This window comes from Lissotriton vulgaris, chromosome 8 (assembly GCF_964263255.1).
Source record: "Lissotriton vulgaris chromosome 8, aLisVul1.2, whole genome shotgun sequence".
Taxonomy (NCBI): Eukaryota; Metazoa; Chordata; class Amphibia; order Caudata; family Salamandridae; genus Lissotriton; species Lissotriton vulgaris.
In genome coordinates this window covers 621,990,401-622,017,827 of record NC_141696.1, presented here as the reverse complement: position 1 = coordinate 622,017,827, position 27,427 = coordinate 621,990,401, and the positions used below count along the sequence as shown (strand labels likewise).

Sequence of the window (27,427 nt, the reverse complement as noted above, 5' to 3'; positions counted from 1 at the left end):
AGAATTGAAAATGCTCCTATTCCCAATTCAAAAGATGACCTTAGATCATTCCTAGGTATGGTCGAGTTTTATTCAAAATTTGTGAAGAATTTTGCAGATAAAACTTTTAATCTTAGGCAATTACTTAAAGTTAGAGAGGAATTCATTTGGAGTGATGTGTTACAAAATGACTTCAATAATATAAGGAAAGAAATTGTCAATGCCTTCCCTCTCCAAGCATTTGATCACACCTTGCACAACATAATCACCACAGATGCTAGTGGTAAAGGATTAGGGGCTGTTTTTTCACAGACTGGGAGTGAAAAGTTGGAGGTTACAATTGCCTTTGCGTCCAGGTCTCTAACTAATCTTGAAGGGAAATTCTCTGTTATTGAGAGAGAGATGCTAGCTGTTGTGTGGGGTATAGGGAAGTTTACGAACAGATCACAAGCCCCTGCTTAAAATGTTTACCTCAGAAGGGATGTTGAAGGCCACTCCAAGACTTGCAAGGATGAGTCTTAAGTTACTAGGATATACATATGATGTTGAATATCTTCCTGGCAAAAAGAATTTAGTTGCTGATTATTTGAGTTGTTCTCCTTTACCTGGCTGTGACGATTCATATGATTCATTTGAGTGTAATGAAGTTGCTATTGTCCATGAGGACAATGACCAAAGATTGGTGGGAAGTTCTAAAAAAGACTGGGAAGTGAGTTGTGACAAAGATGAGATGTTATGTTCTGTCAGTGGTTATGTCATTAGTGGTTGGCCACTTAAATCAAATTTGAAGGAGGAGTTAAGACCTTTTTGGGAAATCAAAGATGAGCTTTGTATAGCTGATGCTAATCACTTGTGTAGAGGTGAAAGAGTTGTTGTTCCTCGTGCCTTAAGGGATAAAATTCTTTCTATCAACCATGAAGGTCACTTGGGTGTCATGAAATTGAAGTCAAGAGTAAAGTTATCTTACTGGTGGCCTGGATTGCATAAGGACGTTGAGAAGTTTGTTCAGGATTGCAATGTTTGTGCTAATGCTGATAAATCCTTGCGTGTATTTAAACCTGCTCTTGGGTTTAGACATATTGCCATGTATCCTTGGGAGGATTTGAGCATGGACTGTTTAGGTCCAGTGGAAGACTGTGATGGTAATGTTAAACATATCTTAGTTGTTATTGACAATTACTCCAGGTGGCCGGAGGTTGAAATAACTGAGAAGTTTGATGCCAGAGTTGTTGTTGCTTTTCTACGTAAATTGTTTCTACAAGAAGGTGTTCCGAGGAACATTTTGACTGATAATGGACCACAATTTAGATCCGAGTGTTTTTTGAATTTTTTAGAAAAGAATGGCATAACTCCTAAAAAAAATTCCTGTTTATCATCCTGCTGGGAACGGCATTGTTGAAAGATTCAACAGGGTAGTTATGGAAAGCATCCAAGCCAGATAAGAGTTGGGAAAAGGAATTACTAGAAACCATTTGGGCTTATAGAATTACTCTCACTAGTACCAACTACAGCCCGTTTAGGATCCTTATAGGAAGGGAGCCATTCACTAAGGATAATGTTGCTTGGAACTCAAAGAAGATTTGTGGAAAGTGGTCACCAGCTCTAGTACGTTCTAGGTTAAGAAAGATCCAGGATTTACACATTAGAGAATTTGGAAGGAAAAATGTTACTAAGGAGGCTGAACTCAAAGTTGGAGATTGGGTCAGAATTAAACTTGATACTAAGGTCAAGAAAGGTTTGAGCAAATTTTCTGATCCTTTAGTAGTAGAACTATATGCAAAGTCTGCTAGATTGAGTGATAACAAGGTTTGTCATCATAATAGAATGGCGAAATGCAAAGGAAATTTCTCGTGTCCAAAAAGCCAATCTTAAGTCTGATCCATCTTTCGAATGGATGTGGGATGAGGTCATGTTGGGTGATACTGAGGGGAAAGTAGTAGTTGGAGCTTCTTCTAATGATGTTTTGGAATCGTCTGCACAGTTACCTACTTCTGCAACCTCCACACAGTTACCCACCTCTAGGTCTTCCACTCTGCTGCCTTCTTCATCTACTTGTCTTAATCAAAATACTACACGCATTGGTAGACAGATAAAAGTTCCTGCTCGGTTCAGGGGCTATGTGATGTAAAATTGATTATGTTTTTAGTGGTTATTGCCTTACTTCTTTTTTTGTTCTCTTCTAGCTTTTTCTAATTATTGTAAGGAGAGGGTGTGGGTAATATTTCTATTGTCGAAATGCATTGTTATATGAAATGTTTATATATGTATTGTATTATGCTGCTTTTGTTTTTCTATTATTGTAAAGAGGGAAGATGTGGTGTCTTGGTCGTAGTGCATTCTCTGGTTTCCATAGTGCTGGAAGATGCACTACGACCACACTCCAGAGCATAGTGTTGTTGGGCAGTTATTGTACGAAGCCTGACAGGTTAAGGTGTACCTCCTTGCTATCCAATAAACTCTTACTTGGATACATATATTGGATACTCATTCTTTACAAGCTTGTGCGTTGATTTCTCTTGCAAGCGCATTAACCACCAGAGTATGCCCTGACTCTTGCTGAACACACAGACATCTGCAGCAAGTGCCTTAACCAATAACATAACGCTCATGAGGTGACCAATGAAGTAAACCACAACAACTTTAATACAGCGGATTCTCAATCCTAATTTATTTTGTTTTTGACAAAGATGTAGAAATTGTCAACTATCTCTGCCTCTCATGACTACCCCCTTTTCTATCGTCACTCCACCTTATAAGCCAGCGGCACAGCTTTCCTGATGCATTAGATACCAGCGTTGCATCACAGCGCTTGATATACCTGCTTATGCAATAAAAGTCCACTACCAAGATGACGCCTCCACAGTGTTTACTTTTATTGGGATCACTTACCGTTTTCTTTATCCATACATTTTGTAGGCAGTGAAAACGTTGCGGGAGAGTGGGAGCACATGAAACAGATGGTGTGGTTTTGCAGACAGCTGACAGGGCACAGATCAAATGGCACACACTTCTGATACTAGTCGCAACAACACCCCTTCCACATCCAGCAATTGTGAGTGCACAGGCACCCCATCTCCAGGCAGACAGGGGAAGGGGGAAGGGACTGACTATAACTGGCAGGAGCGAGCATGATAATCACGCACGCACTAGGCAAGACCCGGGATTAAAGCTTCGTGGGCTGGGATAATTTTGTAGGCTGGGGGTCAGGGTATTTTTCTGGGCTGGGGGATGTGTCAGGTTAGCTTTGGGGTCTGGAGGTTGGGTCGAGTAGTTTTCTGGTCTGGGGTTCGGGCTAGTCTTAGGGGCTGGGTGGTTGGAGGTAGTTTTAAGGGCTGGGGTGGTTTGGGACTAGTTTTCAGGGCTGGGGGTGGGGGTAGTTTTCAGGGCTGGGGGTAGTTTTCAGGGTTGGTGAGTCTTAGTAGTTGTTAGGGCTGGGGAGTGTTGGGCTAGTTTTTTTAATTAGGGGTTAGGGTATTAGGCCTCTGGGCAGGGGGCGGGAAAGGGGTAGTCGGGGTAGTTTTCAGGGTTTATGGGAGCGTGGGCAAATTTTAGTGCTGGGTCAGGGCTGGACCGGGTCAGGTTAAGGGACAGGGTTTTAGGCATCAGGGCAAGAGGAGGGCACAGTGTGAGGTTTAGGAAGGGGTAGGGGTATTTGCACCTCAAGGCGGAAGGGGAGTTTGTACCTTAGGGTGGTGGGGAGTGAGGTGGCGACCATGGTCCTGCATACCCCTTCACCATTCATGCCTTTGCCATGACAATTGTGGTAAATACATGCATGGTAACGGAATGCGTGGTTAAGACGTGGTCGTTATTAAGACCGCATTGTTTAGGCAGGCAGGGTTAGGGAATTTGTGGTTACATCATGCAACCATTATTAAAATCTCAATTAACTGAAATAGCTATATGTGGAACTTTATACCAGTGCATGAGACCTCCATGCTCTAACAGACAATACATTCATAGTTAAAATTCTACACACAACTACAATGAGCGGATAATAAAGATTCCAACTTAAGTTATCCAAATATTAATGTCACTGTTTAAATGAGTGAGAATAACTATGTGTGGATGGGTAGTACCAAAAGTCAAAGTCAAAAGTCAAAAAGTTTATTTGTACTGGTACTCAACAGAGGACCACAAATATTTATCTACATGTTACATATTTAAAAAGTATTCAATTTTCTCAATACAAAGATAAAAACGATTTCAAAAATGTATACAAATTGTAACAGACAAATTCATTCGGGGGTTGTTTGCACAGACTTATAAGGTCTCTCACCGTCAAGATTCTACAGGAACGATATATAGGCTCTAGAAATCTAGTACGGGCTAAAATTACATTCTGATTCGGACATACAGATAAGACATGCTCCAAAGTCTGATCACCCCCTGCGCACAATGTACATAAAGGAGATCCTCCCGGAAACCATCTTGAGGTATATGAAAGTACGGGAAGGATGCCCAGTCGAAGCATAGCAATTGTTCTCCTTGCACCGTGAGTCAGGGTTAGACCGATGTAAGACCGACTTTGTTTATATTCTAATAGGTCAACAAAGGGTTTATAGGTGGGTAGTTTATTGCAGTGCCTAGAGTCCATTTTGTAGCTTAGTTTTGGGGTGAAGCATTTTAAAAACAGTTTTAGTTGTGCTGGTGACCAAGTAAGCAACACTTCAGTGCCAATGTTTGCAATACGAAATGCTTCGGTCATGTTCTCTTGGAAGACTTGCTTTTTAGCGTCAGACCCAAAGGTTTCTTTTTTCAGCAGTGACCTTAATGTGTTCTCTTTTGCATGCAATAGATAGTAGGCCCACCTAATAATATTTGCAATTGCTACAGCATATGAGCTTGTGACAGATAATTCCAATCTTAGTGCTTGAACTGGTACTGCATCTGACAGTTTCATAATTTTTCTTAATACCTTTCCCTCTTTGCGGTCCATGAAAGCCCATTGTTTGATGGGTATATACTCCGTCGCGTAGGATAGTACAGGTGGTATTTTTGTTCTGTAAATATTTATCAGTGAGGAAAAGTGTCTGTTTCCTGTTGCGCTATAGAGTTTCTGAAGGACCGCGGCGTGTATATCTGTTTTCCTTAGTAGATTATTTATCTGCTTTACATTAGTTAGATTTTTAGAAAGGGTCCTGCCGAGGTAGGGATAATCCTTAACTTCTTCTATTTTATCTCCTCCTAAGTTCCAGAAGTATCTTGCGCTTTGTTTCCTCCCGAGAAAGCTAGCACTTTTGTTTTCTTGATGTTTGGGACTAAATAGTTCTCTTTGGAGTAGTTGTGCAGAAGATCCAGAGATGTTTGTAGGCCAAAAGGGGTAAGGTCCAGCAACACGATGTCGTCCGCGTATAGCAGTGCATTTATTTTGTGATTTGCTATTTTCGGAGGTAGGTTGGAGCCCGATTGCAGGTAGTGACACAAGTCACTTAAATCGAGGGAGAATAGGATTGGGGCTAAAAGGCACCCTTGCTTTAATCCATTTTCGGTTTTAATTTTTTCCGTATAACCTTTTTCTCCTCCCATTTGGACTTGGCACCAAGTGTTGGTGTGTAGGCTTACAATAGATTGAAGCAGCTGTTCCTGTATACCAAGCTTCCTCAGTTTCCTCCACAGCGTTGGTCGGTCTACCCGGTCAAACGCTGTAGAATAATCTATGAAAGCAGCGTAAACAACCTGGCTTTTTTGGGTTACGTATTTGTCAAGAATGACCTGGATAACTGCGATGTTATCTGTTACCGAATGTTTGGGTCTAAATCCTGCTTGGAACATCGGAATCAGGCCTGACGAAAAAGCCCATTCTTTCAGACGGTGTAACATTTCTGCAGCGAATACTTTGCCCACGGCATCTATGAGTGCTATTTGGCGGTAATTACTTGCATGGGTTTTACTTCCCTTTTTATGGATGGGGATGATGATGCTTCCCTGCCATGATTTTGGAACTTGGCCAGTATCTAAAATATAATTAAAGAGGGGATATAGCAATCGACTCCATTCCTTCGGGGCAATTTGCAGTGCTTTGATTGGAATCTGGTCAGGGCCAGAAGCACCCGTAGTTCTTGCTTTGCGTATGTTTAGTTCAACCGATAATGCTGTCATTTTATATATTGGACTTTTGTCTTTTCCTTTGTTATTATCCTCGCTACTTTCAGATGGGACAGTTGGGTTTGACTTATAAAGATCTGACAGGAAAACTTCCCAGTCGTTTGGAGGGACCGGGATTGGTTGTAAATTCTTTTTTGATCCAGTGAGTTTTCCTATTAGATACCAATATTTGCGTTGGTTGTTATTTTTCGCTGCGATCTGAATGTCGACCCAATTACGATCTTGTAGAGTTTTTTTATTTCTTTGATTCTCGCGTCTCAGTTGATTTTTCAGTTTGTTTATTTCCTTTTTTATGTATGGTGTGGGATTCATATATTGGGTGCGTATGTATTTATTTAATTTTTTCTTTACTTCAGAGTTCTTAGAGGTGCGCCTATTATTATCTTTCTTCTTACTGGTACCAGCTGCGTCCTTTGCTGTCATATTTAAAATAAGAGTTCTAAAGTCTTTTATGATAAATTCAAAGTTTTCAACAGGGTTTTCAGAGAATATTTTCGTCAAAATTTGGGAATGATCAATCAGTGATGTGATTTTGTCAATGGTCGAAGAATTCCAGAAAATACGTCTTTTTTCACTGTTTATCACTATATTGCTTTTGTGGTAGATAATGTGACGGGCTGCAGAGGATTTAGGTAGCCAATCTGTTGTCAAATGCATTAGAGCGTGGTCACTTTCTTGGCAAAACTGGCTAAGCAAGTGTGTGACAGAATCTAACAGATCCGCACTACTGATTATGTAGTCTATAATAGATGGAGTCCCATTGCCCCGCCTGGTGTAGTTTGCTGGAATATCCCCTTCCATGTTACCATTCACTATTACTCCATTAAGATTTGTCAATGTTGATAATAATAGATTCCCTCTTTTATCGCTAAGTATACCCTCCGGGAATTGCGGGGTTGTGATATCCTTGCCTTCTTCTAAGAGTTGTTTTGCCCAATTATTAATTACTAAGTTCGAGATTTTACTATTGAAGTCACCGACAATTAGAAAGGATGAGTGAGGTTGGTTTTCGGTTATAGACTCAATTTTTTTCAGAAACCCAATTTATTGATAGAATCAAAAACGTAGCTTCCAGCTTGACCATTTTGAATTCTTTGTTCTGTGAATATCAGGCAAGAAGAAATCCTTTCTACAAAGCAAAGGCAAAGACTACCAGCGCTGTCTTCAGAACTCACTCTGCTTTGCCATCTATTTCCATTCTATAAACAACATTGCAATGAACCAGACCTCATCTACCCATCTATCCCCAACTAATACCAATATGAGAATTGAGAGACTACTTTAACAAGAGTTCCGAACAATGCCTCTTTCTAAATGTGAGTTTCACCAACAGAACACGCTTATCTAAAAGAAAGCATGCTTCATATGTGATTCCTCCCCACCCTTCATAATACAACAACAACAATAAACAACCTCAAAATCCTACATTTTTAATCTTGGCTCATACAGTGCAGGACTGAACGTCCCTGGTGCTGTAACCATGTCCCAAAATGTTTCTTATTTTCTCATTCTGACCAGTCCCGTATATTTATCTGTGCACGGGTCTCTGACAGGTACTCCAGATAGTTTTTTATATTACTCCCCAGGATAGTGCTAGACTCTGCTGGTGGGATATGTACAAAGTTGTACTCTTTTGATCAATGGGATCACTATACATATATGAGAAGCCATCAAATGACTAACTGTTGTGGCAGATACCCCTGTTGTAAGATCTTGGCCTTTTTACTGGCCCAGTGGGGCAACGCGCTACTGGCTCTTGTGGTAATCTATAGTGTGTCACGACTGAGCCTCCCAAGCCCCAGTAAGTGATAAAGGTGTGCTAATATGATTAGTACTTAGATAAATGAGGAGTAAGTAACCCACATTTGCAGTCTCTTCATATGTATGTTTACTGTAAGGCTGCAGAGTGCTTCATATTGTTTAGTACTGGTCAGAGTGGATTTCAAAGGTCTAGGGATCAACAGTAAATCTGGAGTGATCAACTAGTTTTAGTTCAACTGCCACTGTTTCTAAATGTGAAATTGCCCTTTGGGCCAATTCAGAGTCCACCTCTGTACTTTGAAGAGCCCTCTAGACCTGTTCAAAGAAAGCCTTATACCAGAGGACGGATACCTTCGCTGTATCCCCTAAAAAGGGAACCTTTAGATGAAGGTAGAGAGATCCAAGATGACACTATGCATTTTTTCTGTCAGAATATCATATATAGAAATGCTGTCTGACTTAAATCCCATGTCCTAAATATTTGTTACAAAAATATCGTCCCATTAGGTGTAGATTTTCTTCATATAAAAAATGCACTCATATTTGGTTTAGGTTGACTGTCAAGTTAGAAGGTAAATGGCTTAGTTGTTTTGTGTGCTAATCAAACATTACCTTTACCCATAAATGTGTGGTTATCAAAAGACGTAAAAACAAATTTGCATATTACTGAAAGAATTGTTAGGGTTCTCAAAAAAACGTGGTTTCTCAAATTTCTGGTAGGGGCACATTACAGACATGCCTTTCCTTCAATCCCTCTGTTTTATAGGACGTCAATATGAAATGTATTTAAGTTGGCCCAACTCACAACATCTCATTCATCAATGTCAAAGAGGGATTTTAGGAGACCTGGAAAACTCTTTGGTTGGTGACACAGCATTGGCAACAGGTTAAGAAAGACATTCCAAATGACAACTATATTACAGAGGGAAGTCCCTATTGGGAGGACAACATGCAGTCTTGCCTAAGATAAGTTTCAGATGACCACATCGCTCTCACATTGCACCACACCTGAAGGAGCTGTACTGACTCCCCGTACACAAATAAGCACAATTCAAAGTCCTTGTTCACACTTTCAAGGCACTACATAATACTGGCCCAGCATACCTCAACAATTGCATCCACTTTCACAAACCTTCCAGACAGCTCCACTGATCCAAACTCCTCCTTGCACACATCCCACAAATGCAGAAAACCACATCCAATGTCAAGCCTTTTTCTGCATCACTCCTAATGCATGAAACGACCTGCTGCTACACATAAGAGCCACCCCCTCATTTCTGGAATTTCGCAAGAGTCCGAGGATCTGGATTTTTGAGTAGCCCAACAAGGCAATAGTCCCTATGTTAGCGAGACACCTGCTCGGCGCCAAGCTAGCCTCCCGGGTGATAGTGCACTCTACAATCTGCAGAGCATAACACAACATAACAGGACAGTATGCACTTCCATTGAAACTCTTTACGTTTGATAACCATGAGTTTACCTGCTCAAAATGATTACGAACACTACTTCAACAGAAAATGTCCACTATTTACATTCACATATATCATATCTCAGGCCAGACAATCAGCCTCCCCAGAGCTAGCATCTGTTTTCATCAAGTTCAACTCATTTTCGTTTACACAATAATCACCATTCTTCAAGCTTAAACCTACTTGTCTTCATTCATCCAAATCTACTGATCCACAGAGATGATTATGCACGCCAACATATACATAGAATCATATTTAGATATTCTAAGGGTTCAGACTATCGAATGAGAGCAAATTCCCAGCAATATAGTATACCACAAATTTGTGTTCCACATTTCTGAAAACAGAAGCTGTTCGCCATCCAAAATTACACTGAGTCTTCTGTTCCATACCAATGCAAAGACACCATGGAGCTAGCCATGGCAAAATCCCATTCTTATCCCGCAACTCTTTGCATCCATTGTAAGTGAATATAGGACTAAAGGTTTATGGGGACCACGAGGGAACTCTTCTACATCGTGAATCATTTGTTTTTGTTGGTAACTCTGGCATACTTTGGTTAATTAGAGTATGGTGTATGACGTGTTTTTGGACTTGCATCATTGATGGCAAGTAATAGTTACATATTGACATTGTGTAAAGGTGCCATGTTTAACTTGTATATACATTGTCCTTTGTAAAAACACACAATGACCTAGAAAAGAACAAAGAAAGAAAATAGTGAATGGAATATTACCAGCTTTTGCATGCGAAATTTCAGTTGTTTGAGAGGTGGGTTTAGAAGAAGACTTTTGTGTTTCATTTGGAACTGAAAAAGAAATGTTAATACTTTTTATATCTGATTCGTAAATTTCCAGCAATTGCGTTTTGCCAAGCAAGCAAACGAACAGTTATGTGCTGCACACTAACATGTTGGTGGAAAATTGGATTCTCCTTAGAAGATGGATGGAAACATATTAGATCTAATGAGCCGACAATGTAAGAAAATGGACAAGCTTATGGAGGAAGGGCCAACAAGATGCACTGCAAATGGAATGATTTTTTTTCTAGGTCGACAAGAAGAGCAAAGCACTGCATGGCTGTAAAGAGGAGTGGATGCAAAATGGCAGCTTGCAGGACGCGGGAAGCCAGCACATCAGCAGCAGGCACACACAAAGCAACTTCATACACAAGCAAGAACATTAAAAAATATTTTTTTAACTGATTGAAAGATCTTCGTTACCCAAACTCAATTTAGGATCTTCAAAAATGTGGAGCCTGATAAGGTTTATTGGCATCCGATGAGTCGATTTCGGTACTGTGGGGAATAAAAATTACTCTGAGGTAGCTGAGAGAAACAAAGTAGGCAGGCAAGAAGGAGGTTATAAAAGTGTGTCGATGTCAGATGGAAGAGTAAAATGTATGTGGACACCAGCGGGCCATTTTGATTGATTTATCACTTTACTGCGCTGTAAGGTTTAACATAGCAAATAGGGTAGCAAATAAGCAGCCAATGGTCTGATAAAATGTACCACATTTTCAGCCTGTGGAGTTTTTCTAAAGTAATTTTTCCTTACGTACCAATGACATGAGACTTTAAAAATGGAACACGGACCATCCCATGGGATTCGTTTGCTCGTGCATGTTATAGCTTCTTATTTTTTCATCTTGACTATTGATAACTTAATAAATGAAATAATTAATTATATATGGTCGCTACATTTCAGGCTCTTGTTAGTGTGTTTCATTAACGTCATACACAGTCTAAATTCTACTGAATTTTAGGGTGAGAAACCCAACTTTTCAAGCCGTTAAAGTATCATCAGAATATGAGGGTTGCCTTAAAAAGCATACAGTAGAAATGCAGTGGTCAATTTAAAAATGAGACGCCCCACTAGGAGAATGATGCTGCTACTTCCATTGGTTGGGACACAGATACTACTACCCATGTCCGCCACCCTGAGACTGGTGTGATAACGTCTCTGCAGTACTTTCTGCACCACCAAGGGTAAAGCACCCCTAGCACTATCAGCTTCCTAGTATAGTGCAAAGCGAAAAAAGAAAGACAGAAAACAGTGAAATAACGTCTAATTAGCAGGCAGGGCACACATAAATTGGGATTAGAGCCGTAGATGTTAAAGGTATGAGAGACAGTCCTAAATAACAGGATACCAAACGACAAATAATTATGAAAAAGGTTCTCTGACAATAATAACCACATGGCAAAATACTGCATGATATGGGGATGGGATTATGTGCAGTCGAGGTGCAACTGGAAAGGCCATATGCTGCTTCAGTCTTTTCATTTCAAGCAATACATCCTTAAGCTCCCAGAATCTACTGATTCTTCTTAAGTCAGTACTAAGCAAAACTCGAAAATGGTACATCACTATAAAGATGAGAGGAATCAAAGGCCATGCTACAGTCAGTCAGTCAGAAATAACTTACACTATAAACTGAACTCCATACAAAGGTGCAAATGGCTTACATATAACATTAAAAGTGTAATTAGTGTCAGGTTATGGGCAGAGAGAGTATGTTTCTCAAGACATCGTTGGAAACGTTATTCCAAGGCAACCCAGTTACAAGGACTACTGGTGAATTGTAATAGTATATGAAATTATCCTCTCACAGAATTCAAACAGCGAATAGATCAGTTACTTTATTTTCAGTACTCATCACACATCCTCTCTTACCATTTATAACAAATGTGTAACTGGGGGGGGCATTGATCAAATTTCACCTTAACAATTTGGCTTGTTGGAGAAAACACTTCTGGCATCCTAAATACAACATTGCTTCCTCATTTTACCACAACACTTGTCAAGATTTTGCCCTTTGGCCTTCTCTTTTCTTAACCCCTCCCTAAACTCATCAGATCCTCCTGCACAAATGGCAACATTGAGGTATGGTTGAGTGAGGATTGTTTGAGTGATTTTATGTCTTGTTTGACCACTCTCACTAAACTGGCCACTGCATTTCCATTACTGCCCTTCTTTATACAGACTACAGTATTTGCTCCATCCAAATCATAGAGCGGATATATTCACAGCCATAAAGTGGTCGCACACTAATTGGAGACCAATTTTTGGAGAAGTGAAGAAAAGGAGAAAACCCCAGTCCTCCCTTTTAGTGCGTTAGTTTACAGCATGTCACAGCTAAACAGAGCTCAACCATAACGAGAACCTACTTTCAAAATCAAATAATACGACCCAGGTCTCCTGCTGCAGCCCTTGATACTTATAAAGGTGGGGAGGGGGAGAATAGCAAAAAGAAGACAACAATGGATGCACGGAGAGAGGTTTCCCAGTCTCGTTAGATCGCTGCAAAGGTACCAAGGCCTAATAATATGTCAAATGAAAACAATGGGCAATCTCCCTCTTGTGTAACCCAGTATTCTGGGGAAGCCACCGGGCAACAATAAAGAACCTATGAAAAATCAGCTCCCTCAGTAGCTAAGGAAACCAAACTGTTTGGTCGTGTTAAACAAACAACAGAGAGGAGGCAGGGCAAGGATGCCCATAAGAGGCATGCAGTCTTCCCCGATCCCATTCAGAGCACAAGCATTTGAAGTACAGGCCAATATGATGAAAGGAGGGAAGGGTTATCTAATGGGCAAGAAAGATGTTGCGGCAGATGCTGCTGCAGATACACCCTTTGATACGCACATTGCCCAAGAATAGTTCACGATGATCCTATATAGGGAAAGGGTCACCAAGAGCAAGCTGCACAGATCAGAATACTACCACAGATGAGAATACTACCACAGGAAAAGGAGGACATTTTCCCACCAACATTCATTCAGAGGACTTCCCTTACAGGGACCTTTCCTACACCTATCTATTAATATTTGATTGACACTCAAGAACGGACAAAAGCTGTCCTCAAAAAGTAGTTCATGTCAGCAAGAGAGTTCAATAAATGTTATGAGAACCCTCCAACGCAAACAGTGTTGATGCAGAAAAGGTCCTTATGAACGCAGTCTCCTGCAAAGAGGTGTGTTCCCAATAACAAACCTAAATATATATTCAAGACCACCACTTGGTTAAAGGTTGTGCACTGGTAAAGAGACGAAACCAAATGCAGTCCAGAAATCTAATTTCACAGATGCCAGCACTAAACCAGTAAAAGTACTAGACGCGAGTCTTTACTTCAAAAAGTGACCAATCCTTAGGTAATATTTTAACACGAATAAGCGAGATGCTAGATGTAGTTGATACGATAACCTTAGAAGACACAAGAAACATCATGATCATTAACATACCCAAGGTTACAGGGCATCACTCATGGGAAAGCCTGCAGAACATGGTGATGACTATGAAAACCAAGGCTCAAGGCTTCGTATTAGTACATTTAGTTAAAAATAACTTCCCTAATATTTTCTCTAAAGCTGTTCTTGAAGTATGAGTAGCATAAGACGTTTCACACACACTTTCTTACTTTCAAGTAAATTAAAACCAAGGTGCTAAACCAGACTTAAATGTTTGCCAAAATACAAACAAGAACTAAATATTAAACCTAAGGCCTCTTGTACTAACTTGTAACTAGAGTGTGCTTTTTGCAAAGAGTTTATAGTGCAGTATTTTCACAAACTCATCTATGGAAGGTTAGGGCTGGGTGCTAATCACAAAAGAAGAAAGACTCATGAACCGCAAACAGTTTGTCTTGTTCAGTTCGTCCTGTTCTCCCTAGTTAAACCAGTCCCTGGCATAGGTGCTGGAAGTAATGGTGCGGGGGGAGGGGATCTGCAGCACCCCTCGAAATAGCCATACTGGAGTTCATAAGGTGAATGCGCAAAAAAAATGCTTTGAGATTTTGTATTTATTTTTTTACATTTGCAGTGCCTTCAAAGCCAGAGGTCAAATGCCAGGCTATGTCTTTTGACAAATTGGTGCCTATTATTTTAACATGGAGATTAGTGTTTACTTTTCCTTTAAAGGCTGCAAAGTGAGGGGATTTTGTAAAGTGAACTATGTGGTAATCTTGCTGGAGAACAATGAGTGTGAAAGGAAAAGCTGGAGGATGTCATTTTTCCTACCAAAACACAATTTAAAACAATGTAAATGGACTGTACAATTATTTTAAAATATGCCAGCAGTTAAGAAAGCACACAAAGCACTGGTTTTGTAATTCTGAAGTGTGATGGGAGCAAAGATTTTAAATAGGATCAAAGAAATCCAGACACTTTACTTGGTGATGCGCAAACGATAATTAGTGCCTGACATCCACACTTTGGGCCCGCTTCACAAAGGTAAAATAAGACGAAGGTCTAACTTTACAACTTTCGGTATTCACAAAGGGCATTTACAAGTAGTAAAGTTAGACTTTTGTCTCAGCTTTTGTCTCAGTTACACTTAGGACCAAAACATAAGTTTAACCAAGAAAAAAGTCTAACGTTATTACTCATCAATGCCCTTTGCGAATACCGAAAGTCGTAAAGTTAGATTTTCTTCTCAGTTTACCTTTGTGAATCGGCCCCAATGCTGTTTATGTGCTATATAGTTTTATCAGTAAAACTTCATGTCTGTGGGAATTTAGTGGCCATTTCAATGGAAAATAGGCTGTCTTTAAATGACAGTGCCATACCATACCATGCTATAATAATATATTTTCACCAGTGTGCTCCAAAATACACCACCGGTTACATTCCAATCTCTTAATACTCTCCTGCTGAATGGACATCGATCATTTGCTACAAGTATTCTTTGTGTGAAGCTTAGATTTTTTACAACCCTTCAACTTCAGTGATATATGACTTGTAACAGCACCCCCACAGAAATTTTTTCTAGCACCATTAGGCCTGGGAAAAACTACTGGGTTTGCGTATAATTGCGGCATTTCATGCATTTCTCCTGGATGTCTTTATGCAAGGAGGAAACACAAAACATGAGACTTCTCAGGGTGACCTCTAGAATTAATTTGGGCAGTTTTTTAGCTAAAGCTTCTGCTGCAGGTGAATTGAAAAAAAACACAGGTGAATTTTACCAGTTGTGCCTTCTGCTAAATAGTTTTGCCCACCCCTATTCAAGGTGTACTAAAAGAGAATAATATTGGCCAGTATACATAGATTGCACTGGCAGCAACACTAATCTGCTTCAACATTTCTGAATTATGTAGATTGCCCGGGTACAATAGCATTTACATCTGTATTTAGCCCTAGGGGAGACATTTTATTTTTTATATTGATCAGTTGATGTTACTGTAATTTTTTTTTTACTTGTCAAGTAATAAAATGTTTGTGCAAAACTACACCATGGGATTGTGCAAACAAATCGCATAGCACTGTTTGCAGATTCTAAACACATGCAGCATATAAGTATGCACCATTAGTCAAAAAACACTAAAAGCAAATCAAAACAAACAGGTGAGTTACCAGCTTTTGTATGCGGCCGTTCGGTTGGGTGAACTGTTTTGGCCTTGGAAGAAGCCATCGTTTGCGTTTCATGTGGAACTGCAAGAAAATTGTTAGTGCTCAGTTGGTGCGCACTTCCTCAAGTTATGTATTTCTCTTTAATTCACCGTATGACGCATTACTCCTCCACACCATCCATACCACTACAATCAAATAACAACATTACAACTTTACTTTGTCAAGCCATCTCATGCTTGCCCTGGTGTAACATTTTGCCAGTCTGCCTTGGCACATATTGGTACCATTTCCTATGGAGATAGGGACACCACCAGAGTAGTAGAAAAAGATTAGAAAAAGATGTACCTAAGGCTTGGTCAGTCTGACACAAACTTTTCCCGCCCTCTGGGATATTTCATGAGATTTTGCACAGAATCTTCTCCCCTTTTCAGTGGAATATTTTCTTGCCGGACCAGCCCTTTTGACAGTTGGTTGAATAGAAGTATTTTAGATATTATTATGTAGTTAGTCTACCATAAGTTTCGTTTCACTGTATTGTGTTTTGCAAGATTGGGAGAGAGCCTGGGACGAATTCTACCTAGTTCTAAATTGTATTTTTAAACCTTGAAAGGATTAAGGATACAGATATTTATTCTGAAATAAATTATGTAGGTTATGTGGAAGAGGAAGGGAAACAATGGAACATATATCTCTTATATGCCCAGTTTTTTAAAGCCCATGGCATGTGTGTATACCACAGCTCTGAAATAGTTTAGCAGAAATATCTAATCGTAATACGTTTTAGAGCAAGACTTATTATCATTGTTGCCAAACAGCTACTAAATGCTTGGCCATCTATATTACAACCTTGTTGTTATATTCTATTTTGGATACACATGATACAAATTGGGGTATCTGACATTGACGTAGATTTTTCACAAGGTTTTTTAAAATAGTATTCTGAGGAAGATCTATGAGGCAGAGTGGTGATTGACATTTTTTTAAATGTATCTAATGTTTATTGTCCAGCATCCACCTTGCTGTATTTTATTTAGTTTTGTCTTGTTTAGTCTTACTTTATTAATTAAATACTGTTTCTTTTAATCCAATGAATGTATTCAATTATTGTGATCTACTGAGAATTATATTGTCATTTTTTACTTGTATATGATAAGAGTTCTATCCAGATTCAAACTCGCCAGAGCTGAGGGTTGTTTGCATCACTGACATATACTAGGCAGTGATGTAATAGGTGACTAGTTGCCACCTTTCTCATAAACCCTCTTGTTCTCACCCATGTCAGACATTTTCAATAGGGAGAACATCTTTGAATAAACAATGAATATTTCCAGAGAGTTTCTTTACACATGAAAATGGGGAATATTGTCAACGTTTCGGGCTCATTTCATGGTATCATCTATAAGACCATCTTCAGGACGAAATGTTTATATGTGGACTGAAGATCCTAGATCAACAAATGAAATAGTCTGATAATGATTCACAGTAATGGAGAACAAATGACCTCCTGAATATTTAACCTAAAATTAAGGCGACAATCCGATTGACTGAGCAGGCCACAATTACTTCATAAGAGAAGGTGTACGACACCCCCTTTAGTGTGCTACGGATGGTGTCAGGTCAGTAACAGAATCGATTTAATAAAATTACTTGTGAAGTAATTGTGGCAAACTCAGTCAATCAGAGTTTTGCCTTAATTTTAGTTTAGACTTCAGGAGGTAATTCTTGCTCCATTTCTGTGAATCATTATCAGACTTTTTTATTGTAACGCTTATTCCCCATTTTACGTCTGCTTGTAGGCAGGTGTGTAGCTTGTTCAGTAAGCTTTCGGGGGTTAAGCTCCAGATTTTCCCAAAATCACGCTGGCATTTAATGTTAAAATTAATTTTATGACAAGTAGGGTGAATGAGATGGACTTAAGAGGAAGTGAAAAGCAAGAGGAGTGAGGATTGGTAGCGGAAATAAGTGAGAGAAAACACAATATTTTGTATATATGTAAAATTCCTGGTGAAATCAGACAGACATACAAATGAAAGCACATTTCCCAACTATTTACCAGAAACTACATTTATTAGGGAGAGTGTAACCCCCCCCCCCCATCCCCTGTAGCTACTCCCCTGCATGTAGGCAAAATTCATGAGCGTATAATATTATATCACCATCAGTGACATCCAACATTGTCCTTAAGTGATGCTGTGGTTTCCTCGGTTTACAATCACATTCCAATGGACATTATGAAGCTCAATTGCAACTTTAATACACTGCAAAGCACGGTTGCGGCACATTGCCTACTTAGCAAATACAAAGTCATTGATAAAAAAAAACTGACATATTGAACATTAGGCAGTATTACTTCTGTGATCTATTTTTCTAGGTACTTTGCCAGCCTACTGTGGGCTTGCTTTTACACCAACCTTCTTTGTGTAAAATGGTGTCAGCTGTCCAGAAATGTACAATAAAATCTGACTAGAACTTACATTTCAAAAGAAAAATATTTTAAATAATTATAGAAAAGCTCCCAATTACCCGAGGTTATGTTGGGATCTCCAAAAATGTGAAATCGTATGAGGTTGATGGGAACACGCTGCGTTTTCTTTGGTGCTAAAATTCAGACATTATAAAAGAGAGTAAACGCTACAGGAATATACGTTTCAGAGGTATTTTATGAATGTTATTTTCTTCCATGAGTAGAAGCATATAGATGTGTTATCAAAGCTCACTGTAAAGTTCACTCAGATACTCGCAATACGTTTTCTTTAAAACAAATGACCTTAAGTTATCATACCGACTGTGATGCACATTAGAGATAAGGTCAAGAATCGCTGTCCATTTTTTATGTCAATACCATTTCCCCACCGTCACACATACGAGATCTTATACATTAGATGAAACGCGCTAATTGGATAATTCCGTTTATATTGTAAGCGCTTACTCTGTTATGATTAAATGACTCAATAATGCATGGATACTGAATTTCTCTGTGTCACACTTGTAATCTTATGTTTGGTATGAGTGTTTCTTTAAAAAACAAAAAAAGCTAAACATCTCAATTACCATGTGTTGGAAGCAGTCTTTCGGTTGTCTGGCCTGTTTTTGGTTTGGCAGAAGGAATGTTGTACATCTCATTAGTAGCTAAAATAAAAAACATGAATATTTATTTTTCTAATACATTCTGTTCAAATTAATTCCCTATTTCTTGAATAAAAGTTTTATCTTCAAGGAAGAATGCTGGGCCTTTCTTGGGAGATCTGCACCATCACTAGTCCTGTGTGGAGACTGTTGTTTACCACTGCTTTTGAAGGGTCACCAATCCCTCTGTACTCCAAAATGGTGTATTAAAGATATTTTTTCTGAGACTTAATTTTATGAAACATTTTACCAGAAGAAAGGATGGAACCCACAAGGGATCATCAAGAGTGTGGGGGTGGGGTGAGACAGTATACCAAGCCTGTAATAGTGCACACAGGATATTTGATTGCATCCAGGATCAGGGAGGGACCCTAAGTATACAAGCACTTGATCACATGGTTGAACACAGGAGTTCACTGATTTTAAATATTAACACTCAGTGGCAGGAGTTATAAACTCAGAAACAGCATAACAAAGTAATGACATGCAATAAACTAAATATCCGATAAGAGCTAATGCCTTCCAAGATCAATATTACTTTGTTTAAGAGTTATGTAAAAAGTGCAGTTAAAACTTTGATGCACATAGATGATAGCAACTTCTGGGGTAGAGCTACAATCCTAAATGTTTTTATAGTGATGAGACACTAGGATCTAGATTTTTAGGTAAAAGTGTGCTATATGCCCAGTATCATCCTGGTGGGCCAAAGAGCCACATGCCAACAGGTTTAAAGGAAGTAAGAAAGATAATGCAATGTTAAAAGAAAGGCCAGGACTGAAAATGCCCCCCCTTCCTGTCAGCATGGTGTCATCTGGTAGCACTTTATAGAAAGAACGTGGTTTTTTATTGCTCATTATGTTTCCATTTAACTGCTTCTTTAATGGGTTATCTTTCCCTTGTTTGTTTCACTCAAAATATGGAATTTATTGGCCAAAATAATATAACTAATTATTTACACTGGATGTCTCTAGGATCCAACAAGAAGTGTTGCAAGGATCATCTCGTAGTCCTTCACTCTTCAAGGTTTATCTAGCTCCTGGGACACAAAATGTACAGTCTTTTGACTTCTCTATAGTTTCTTATGCTGACACCACACCGTTAGTTTTGTCAAATTCCAAGCATATTTTCTATACCAAACAGCGCTTTAAAGTGTGCTTATCAGGTACAGCTAAATAGATGCGTGATAGCTGTCTCTAGCTTAATTCAGGAAAAAAATAGATCCTTGTCTTTGGCATTCCTAATACCATCTAGTCCCCTGCTTGGTAGCCACCTGATATGTGCCAGATCTCTTTTTCCACAAAAGATAAGAATCTTGGAACCCAATTTTACCATCTGTTTTTCAAATGACAGATTTCAGCGTGTTTAGCTTTCATTGCTGAAATCACTCAGAAAGAACTTGGACTTTCTGTCTTACACTTGCTTAAAACTGCTAATCATGCTGTGACCACTTTGAGATTAGATTATGACAATTACCGACATCTAGGATTACCTATATATTCTATTTACTGGCTTCAGACAGCCCGGAACATGGCTGACAGTTTTGGCTTGAATTTCCCTAGACATCATTCCATCTCTTCCCTGCTGCATGATCTATAGTGGCTCCCAGTTCATAAAAGGGCACTTTTTAATCCAACAATCTTGATATACAGAACCCAAGAAAAAGAAGGCGCAATTGATCTCCAGAAGCTGTTCCATATGCAATCTCCAGTTAGAGCCCTACGGTGACCGGGCTAGGCGTTTGACTATCTCTAGAGTCTACTAATCCAGAAACTGTGGACATTCCTTTACTTTCCAGATTGCCAAATACTGGAATTCACTTTCTATTGGTTTGCATTCAGCCCCCTCAAATGCGATATTTCATAAAACACTGAAAACGCGTCTCTTCAATCAAAACTAGCTTCTGAATGATCTAACTTTGCACTGTATCCAGCACTGAGACTTCCTAGTTAGGGCATTCACTTTCATCATCATCCCAAGTTGTGTTACTATCCCCAAAAAATTGAAAATAAATGATCAAAAAAGTAATCTGAAAAAGTAGATGAGTGATCCTAGTTACCAGAGGTCATGTCTGGGTCTCCGAAAATGTGCAATCGTATGAGGTTGATGGGCATGCGCTGCGTTTTCTTTGGCGCTACAATACAGAGAATACAAAACCCTGTCAAGAATTGTTGGGACACAAATTGCTGAGGTAGTTATATCAATTAGGTTTTAAAACACGATCATGAACAAAGCAGAGCGCTTAAAAAAAACTACAGCCTGTAACTCACGATGCATCTCTGAACAGCTAACACTAAAGTAATACATTAATTAGAAACACTAATGCATTGTCAGTATAAATGTAAGTTAACCTAAAAATATCTCCTTGACTCTTTCACATTCTCTACCTCTCTCTCACGCGCGCGCACACATACACATACACACATGCACTCCTTCAGTTTATGGATTAAAACTGGAAAAAAATGACCTTTGTGTTCTATATTTAGATTTGGCACAAAGCCCCTTCTCCATTTATCATGCCATGGAACACCTAGCACCCATGGGTGTGAGGCAAGACACACATTTGGGCAAAGTCTGTTGTTTAGATTATTTCTGCCAACCCTCACTCGAGTGGACGTACTAGCTGCACAATTACACTCAATCACATGTATGTGGCTAACACTGTTGTGATCATTTCAGAAGGAGAACTTTGAAAGAAGAGACATATCTCGATTACCAGGGGTTGCCAGCGGCCCTTTGGTTATCTCAGTTGTTTTTGGCTGAGCAGAAGAAAACTTGTGGATTTCCTTTGGTGCTAAAAGACAAAACAAATACAATTTCCTGAGGTTGAAATCTTTGTTCAAAGAGGCATTTTGCGAGGAGCGCAGCTCAGATTCATGAACAATTTGGAGGACGAGCTGCTCTCCATCCTTGCTCGAAAAGACATGCTCAGACTGAAAGAGGAAAGAGACAATGGAAGCCAGAAATGTTAACTGGTTAAGCAGATATCGGGATCAGCAGCAGAGTGGGCACCGTCTGCAGCGTGCCTTATGACTCTGGTCCTAGGAAGAACAGAATGGGTTAGGTAAAGAAAGCCAAATAGCAAAGAGTGTGATTACTAAACTAGAGAGCTAATGACTGTATAAAGTAAACTGCGATTAAATGTACTCACAAATGTAAGTAAAGATAGTCAACTAGATTCATGAAGCATTTTTGCGGGCGCAAACGGTGCAAATCGCAGAATTCGGCCGTTTGCGCCCGCAAAAATGGAATTTGGAATTCATCAATGGGTCATGAACTCGAAATTTGAAAAATCGCAAAAAATTGCGATTTTTCAAATTGCGATCACGTTTAAGGAACCTAAATTTGAGAGTCCTTAAATGCTATTCATGAACCATTAATAAATTGCGATTTCTCTATTTTTTGCCGCTATTTACCGCGAAGTCTGACTTCGTGGTAAATAGCGAAAACTGAGAAAAATGCACTTTTGTGCATTTTTCTCAGTTGTATGTTACACACACACACATGTCCTTTGGACATGTGTGTGCGCAACATAAGTCTAAATTTACATTTCAGGGGTGTTACAGGGTGTCCTTTGGACATCCCTAGCACCCTTGAAATCGCATCCTTATTTGCGATTAGCAAATTGCTAATCGCAAATAAGGAATGTGTAGGAATCGCAATTTATTTAGCGATTCCTACATGAATCCCGTTTTGCAAGTCCTTAATAGCGATTCCTTAATAATCGCTATTAAGGACTCGCAAAACGGGACTTTGATGAATCTAGGGGAGTGTCCTTATTCACATTGGGCCTAAGAAACACAGAAGCTTATTTTTGGGTAATATATAAACCAAAAACTCTATTTTCAAATGTGCTGGAAACAGGAACTATTGTGTTGGTATGTGGAAAGAAAAGTACTTTAATGAGTATGCAAATAAAAAACGACAGCAAAAGTTAAAAACAAAAAAAACAGCCTCTGAAACACTGCTCAATATTCTTGAAATTCCGAGACTGGTAATGAAAAAAACAGCAAGATGTAATCATAGATTTTTGTAGCTGGAAGAAAGCAGCCTTCAGCGCTGTGTGTGGGATTAAGAGAAAGCCAAGCAGACAACAGTACCAATGAAAGGCAACAGGAGCAGTCTCAACTGAGGTATCTTGGAAGCCTAGGATACAGAAGCAAGCTTGGAAATCCTTGCAACGATTTCATTGCCTTGAAAAGGGGTGACGTGTTAGAACCCTGTGGAAACAAAACCTGGAAATTGGAAGGTAGACAATCTGGCCACATGGCCAGGCTGGAGCACAGTGATGTCTGCCTTGCAGATACATGTTGACATTCCTAGAAAGAAAAGCACAACCGGTACTTTGTGGCAGCAAAGTGAAAACCTATTCCCAGCTCAACTACTCCTAAGCACGACAGGAAAACAAAGGCCTGCAAAGGGCTAAAGAGAATATCCTTGGAGTTGTCTCAAAATCAGTCACTTCCAATTATTGAGAAACATGTGTCACACACAGTGACTCCAATGTTCTAAATAGCCCAATTGAATCCAGCATTTGTAAGTCAGATATGTTTTATTTTTGACTTAGACCTCTTTATGTGTTAAATGTAATTTCTTATTTGGTAGGTTATGTTGCTCATCAAGTCAGGAAGTGCAAGCAATTATGGGAATTCCTCATTCAAAGTAATTCCTACTACTTCAAGTAATTTCACAAACTGAAAATGGGAAATTCTGTGGCAATCTGGCATTAGGTACCTCTGTAAAATGTCCACATCATGAAATTACAGATAGCTGCATATATGTTATTTCAGGTGCCATCAGAATTCCAAGCCACAACGCAATGGGGACCTTTTAATATAAATGATCAGGTATATGATGGAGGCTTGAGTTTTGCCAGTTTGCGAAAAGGAAAAGTAATTCTATCTCTGGCAGAACCATATCGTGTAAAGGAGACCCACCACACAAACTATCTCAGCCCTAGGGCCCCCAACTGACTCCCACGAGGCAACATGGCAGATGGATGGATGTCGTTACTACGCATGCTTTTACACTGCATGCCTTTACCACGCAGGTTTTACAACGCAAGTCGTTTCAACGACTTGCGTTGGGGGGCGCTGGATAGTGAATAGTTTAATTTACTATTCCAACTCCTGTCCCCGTGGATAGTAGGGAAGGCTTTGGATAGTAAATTAAACTATTCCCTATCCTACAGCGCCCCCCAGCGCAAGTCGTTGTAACGACTTGCATTGTAAAAGTTGTGTGGTAAAGGTACTGCGTGGTAAAAGTTGCGTTGTAAACGCTGTTCCCCATGGCAGACATCCGATAAAGGTTAGAAGAAGTCACCTGTGAGCAACACAAGCAGATTTTTGTAAAATACCATTTGCACGAACACTTCTTTTTTATACTCATATTTACTGAAGATTTTGTCCACAAATGCAACATACGATCGCCCTTCAATACAACAATTTCAGACACAGTGTCAAAAACAGTAAGGTGGTCTCTCCAGGGTTCCTTGCGGAGCCCAGCACCCCATCTGTACTGGATTCTCACCAAGATGGGGACTGCATGTTAGGGGCTGCTACAGATGAGCCTGCCTTAGGTTTTGAGGACACAGCACAGGCTTCAGTGTAGCTTTGGTTCGCAAGCAGCTCATGCTTACTTCATGTCATCTATTTTAAATTGGAAAGTGCTAACTTAAGTCATGAATCTACTCTGATTTAGGACAAACAAGGGCCAAATCAGGCTTGCCTTGTCATGGCTTTTCTGTCAGTTAGGGCAAAACTACTGGCTATAATGAGTTGGGTAAGGCTGTCACGAAAATCCAGAACACATTTTCCTGTGTTGCTAGCTAATATTTGACGCTGGATTGCTGCTAATTGAGAAAGAGGATAATAAATAACTCCTATGGATTTTTTTTCATAACTTGTTTTTAGTTGTTCCTGATCTTTAAATGCACAATAAGCAGGTTCATCCTATTAGGAAGATGTACAAACGTATGCTTACGACTGTTAGTAAAGCAAGTGAGCCGTCCACCTACAGCGGGTGCGGTGCGACACACTATGGTAGCAAAAAGAGAGTGATCTGTAGGCTTTTCTTGCATAGATAAATGGTGCATGCAAGTGTTTTAATGAGCTCAAACCAAAGTAAATGCAGTGCCTAAAAGGAGCCCTTTATTCTAGAAAGATAGAGTGGCAATCACCAGGCTCCCAGTGTGGACTTCTAGATACTTCAGCCATGGAAGAGGAATCCTTTTGAATTCTATTTGAAACTGAAAGACAAATAATAATTACAATTTAAAATGGAGAGCTTCATTCTGAAAGGAAGACCCATCATACATCAGAAGAACCCCAAGTTAGGAAATGTCACATTGCCATAAAATATCACGATGAGATTTGTAATGAGGAAGCAGTGCCCTGTTAATCTGCTGTATTTAGGCGTTTCTACCTGCCCAGTTAGAGATTTGCTGTATTATTACCTGCCCAAATATTCATCACTTTTGCCATTATTTGATTTAATTACTTCTTGCTGCAGTTGGACCATGGTGGCAGAGAAAGGTCAAAGCTAAATGGAAAGTATGGGTGCGAAAAGTGCCATTGTACAGAAGATTCCTCAAACTAGAAATTCGGAACAAACGTGTTTGGAAAGCAATTCAATGCAACTGCAGTCTAGGAGTATCAAAGTACTTATATTCTCTCTTAAAGGGGAAATAAATAAAATGCATGAATCACTGAATGAAGTGTCCCTTTGCCTGAAGTCACTGTGGGGTCTTCCAGTATAGGAAGCCTTATGGAGTTAACAGCCATTAGCTGTGTTGGCTTTGACACTGTGTGGAATAGAGAATGGCCAGTGGAGGGTCAGATAGACAGAGGAAAGACAGAGGTAGGCTCTACAGCTCCTTGAATCAATCAGATTTGAACCAGCCAAGGCCTGCTTCTGACTGGGCCACATATCACCCTGGCTACTGCTCAGAGTGGATTACTCACGGATGCTCAAGAAGCAGAAGAGGTCCATCTTCATTTGAGGAGGGGGATCTTTTCAGAAAGCACTCCGATTCATGTTAATGTTTGAAGTAAACACATGAACCGAAGTGATGTGCTAGTTTTCCTTCGTAGCCCATCATTTTACTTCAGTAGCTTGCCTTAGCACTTGGTAATTTCCTATTATGGATGGGTCCACATTGCTAGATGAGGTTGAGGCAGTTGAAGTTGGCACTATAGTGTGCCAATGTTTCAGATATTTTGCTAATAGTTGTTATCACCTTTAGTATATTTCAAGTCCTTTTTGGCTCAGACGAGGTAAAACTTGAGTTCCACTTCACAAAGATGATTTTCAGAGTCAGGAGCAGGACAGCAGACATACTCATTTACAATTTCAAATGTGTCACATATAGACAAGGGAGGACTAGGGAAAAAAAAGGTGCTTGCTCCATCTCAGAAAGTTAAACTTGAATAGATGTATGAGTAAGTACATTTAAAATTAGGTATTGGGAAATGGGCACAGAAGTTCAATATTATGATTTATGCACCACATTAGCCAGTGCAAAGGCGACAGCAGTCAACTTCACTTATTAAAGACAGTTGTGTTTTTTTTATATAAAGCAGCATAGATTTGCTGATTTTGTTAAACAGACAATTTAAACCGCATGAGATGCACAGTAGCAGGACAAGTGACAGGGCAGCTGGGCAAGAGGTGGCTAGAAGAAGACTCATGTTAGGAAAAAAAGTAAATTAATTATCCAACATAGTTCCTAAGGGTCACAGCAATTACCTTACATCTATTAATATCCACTTAAAGATAAAGCACAAATATATTAAAAATGTCTATCCTTTAAATGTTGACCACAAATCATTAGGCGCAAGATGCCTGGAGATCCTCCACCTCTATGGAGAGGCTTCTGACCTTTAGATCAACAAAACCTAGTCTCTGTTGGTACCGGGTGAGGGTGATGCAGGTGGGTATTCCTGGTGTCCCACAATCCACATACTGCATCTCTCCTTTAAATACCTAGGTATCTATACCTCCCGCCACTCAGGTGTGGTTTGGAGGCTTAATTTTAAACCCCTTATGAAAGGATTGACCAGGGAGAAGAAGAAATGGAATCAGCTGCCTCTAAACCATATGAGACAAATAGCATTGTTCAAAATGATGTGCCCCTCACACTTCTTATATGTCCTTGTAAATTTCCCACACCCATCTGCTTGCAGATGGTTTAAGATGCTGACATCAAAGATCATCACTTTCTTCAACATAGGGGTTCCTCACAGAGTAGCCTTTATTACCACCAGAAAATACCCATATAAGGGAGGACTGGGTATGACTGACCTCTACGGCTATTACCTCGCCGCACAAACTGCAAAGATAAATGATTGGTTCAGTGGGGGATGGGATGACTCCACCCATCAGGTGGAGGAGCACCTCATGGGACTAGACAATCTGTTAGGACTGCTTAATGGTGACCCAGTTTCTCAATCTCTCCCTGACACCACCCGAGTGATTCTGGTTTGTTGAAGGGCAGTACTATGTTTCATTCATTGGGATTCCAAACCCACCTGGATGCCACCGCTATGGCAAAGCACATGGTTGTGTCAAGTAAGAGAAGATGTAGCCTTACGGCTAGAGTGGTCGACCTCGAAGCTGGGGAAGTCTTGGTAATGACGAT

At 39.7% G+C, this 27,427-nt stretch overlaps 1 protein-coding gene across 18 annotated transcripts in view; it reads right to left on the bottom strand.

Annotated features, from left to right (window-relative positions):
* The window catches only part of ABI3BP (ABI family member 3 binding protein), a 1,784,442-nt gene that overhangs the window by 298,421 nt on the left and 1,458,594 nt on the right, over positions 1 to 27,427 (bottom strand). For 14 of the 18 annotated variants that reach the window (XM_086934483.1, XM_086934484.1, XM_086934487.1 and 11 more), the window contains 8 exons: positions 24,968 to 25,036; positions 21,506 to 21,583; positions 20,849 to 20,923; positions 18,718 to 18,795; positions 18,190 to 18,264; positions 15,670 to 15,747; positions 10,540 to 10,614; positions 10,054 to 10,125 (listed from right to left, as the gene is read on the bottom strand). In XM_086934483.1, coding sequence (XP_086790609.1) covers positions 10,054 to 10,125; positions 10,540 to 10,614; positions 15,670 to 15,747; positions 18,190 to 18,264; positions 18,718 to 18,795; positions 20,849 to 20,923; positions 21,506 to 21,583; positions 24,968 to 25,036 — 600 coding nt within the window. The remainder of the gene's footprint in view (positions 1 to 10,053; positions 10,126 to 10,539; positions 10,615 to 15,669; positions 15,748 to 18,189; positions 18,265 to 18,717; positions 18,796 to 20,848; positions 20,924 to 21,505; positions 21,584 to 24,967; positions 25,037 to 27,427) is intronic. The other 4 variants (XM_086934492.1, XM_086934498.1, XM_086934496.1 and 1 more) reach the window with 3 other exon arrangements.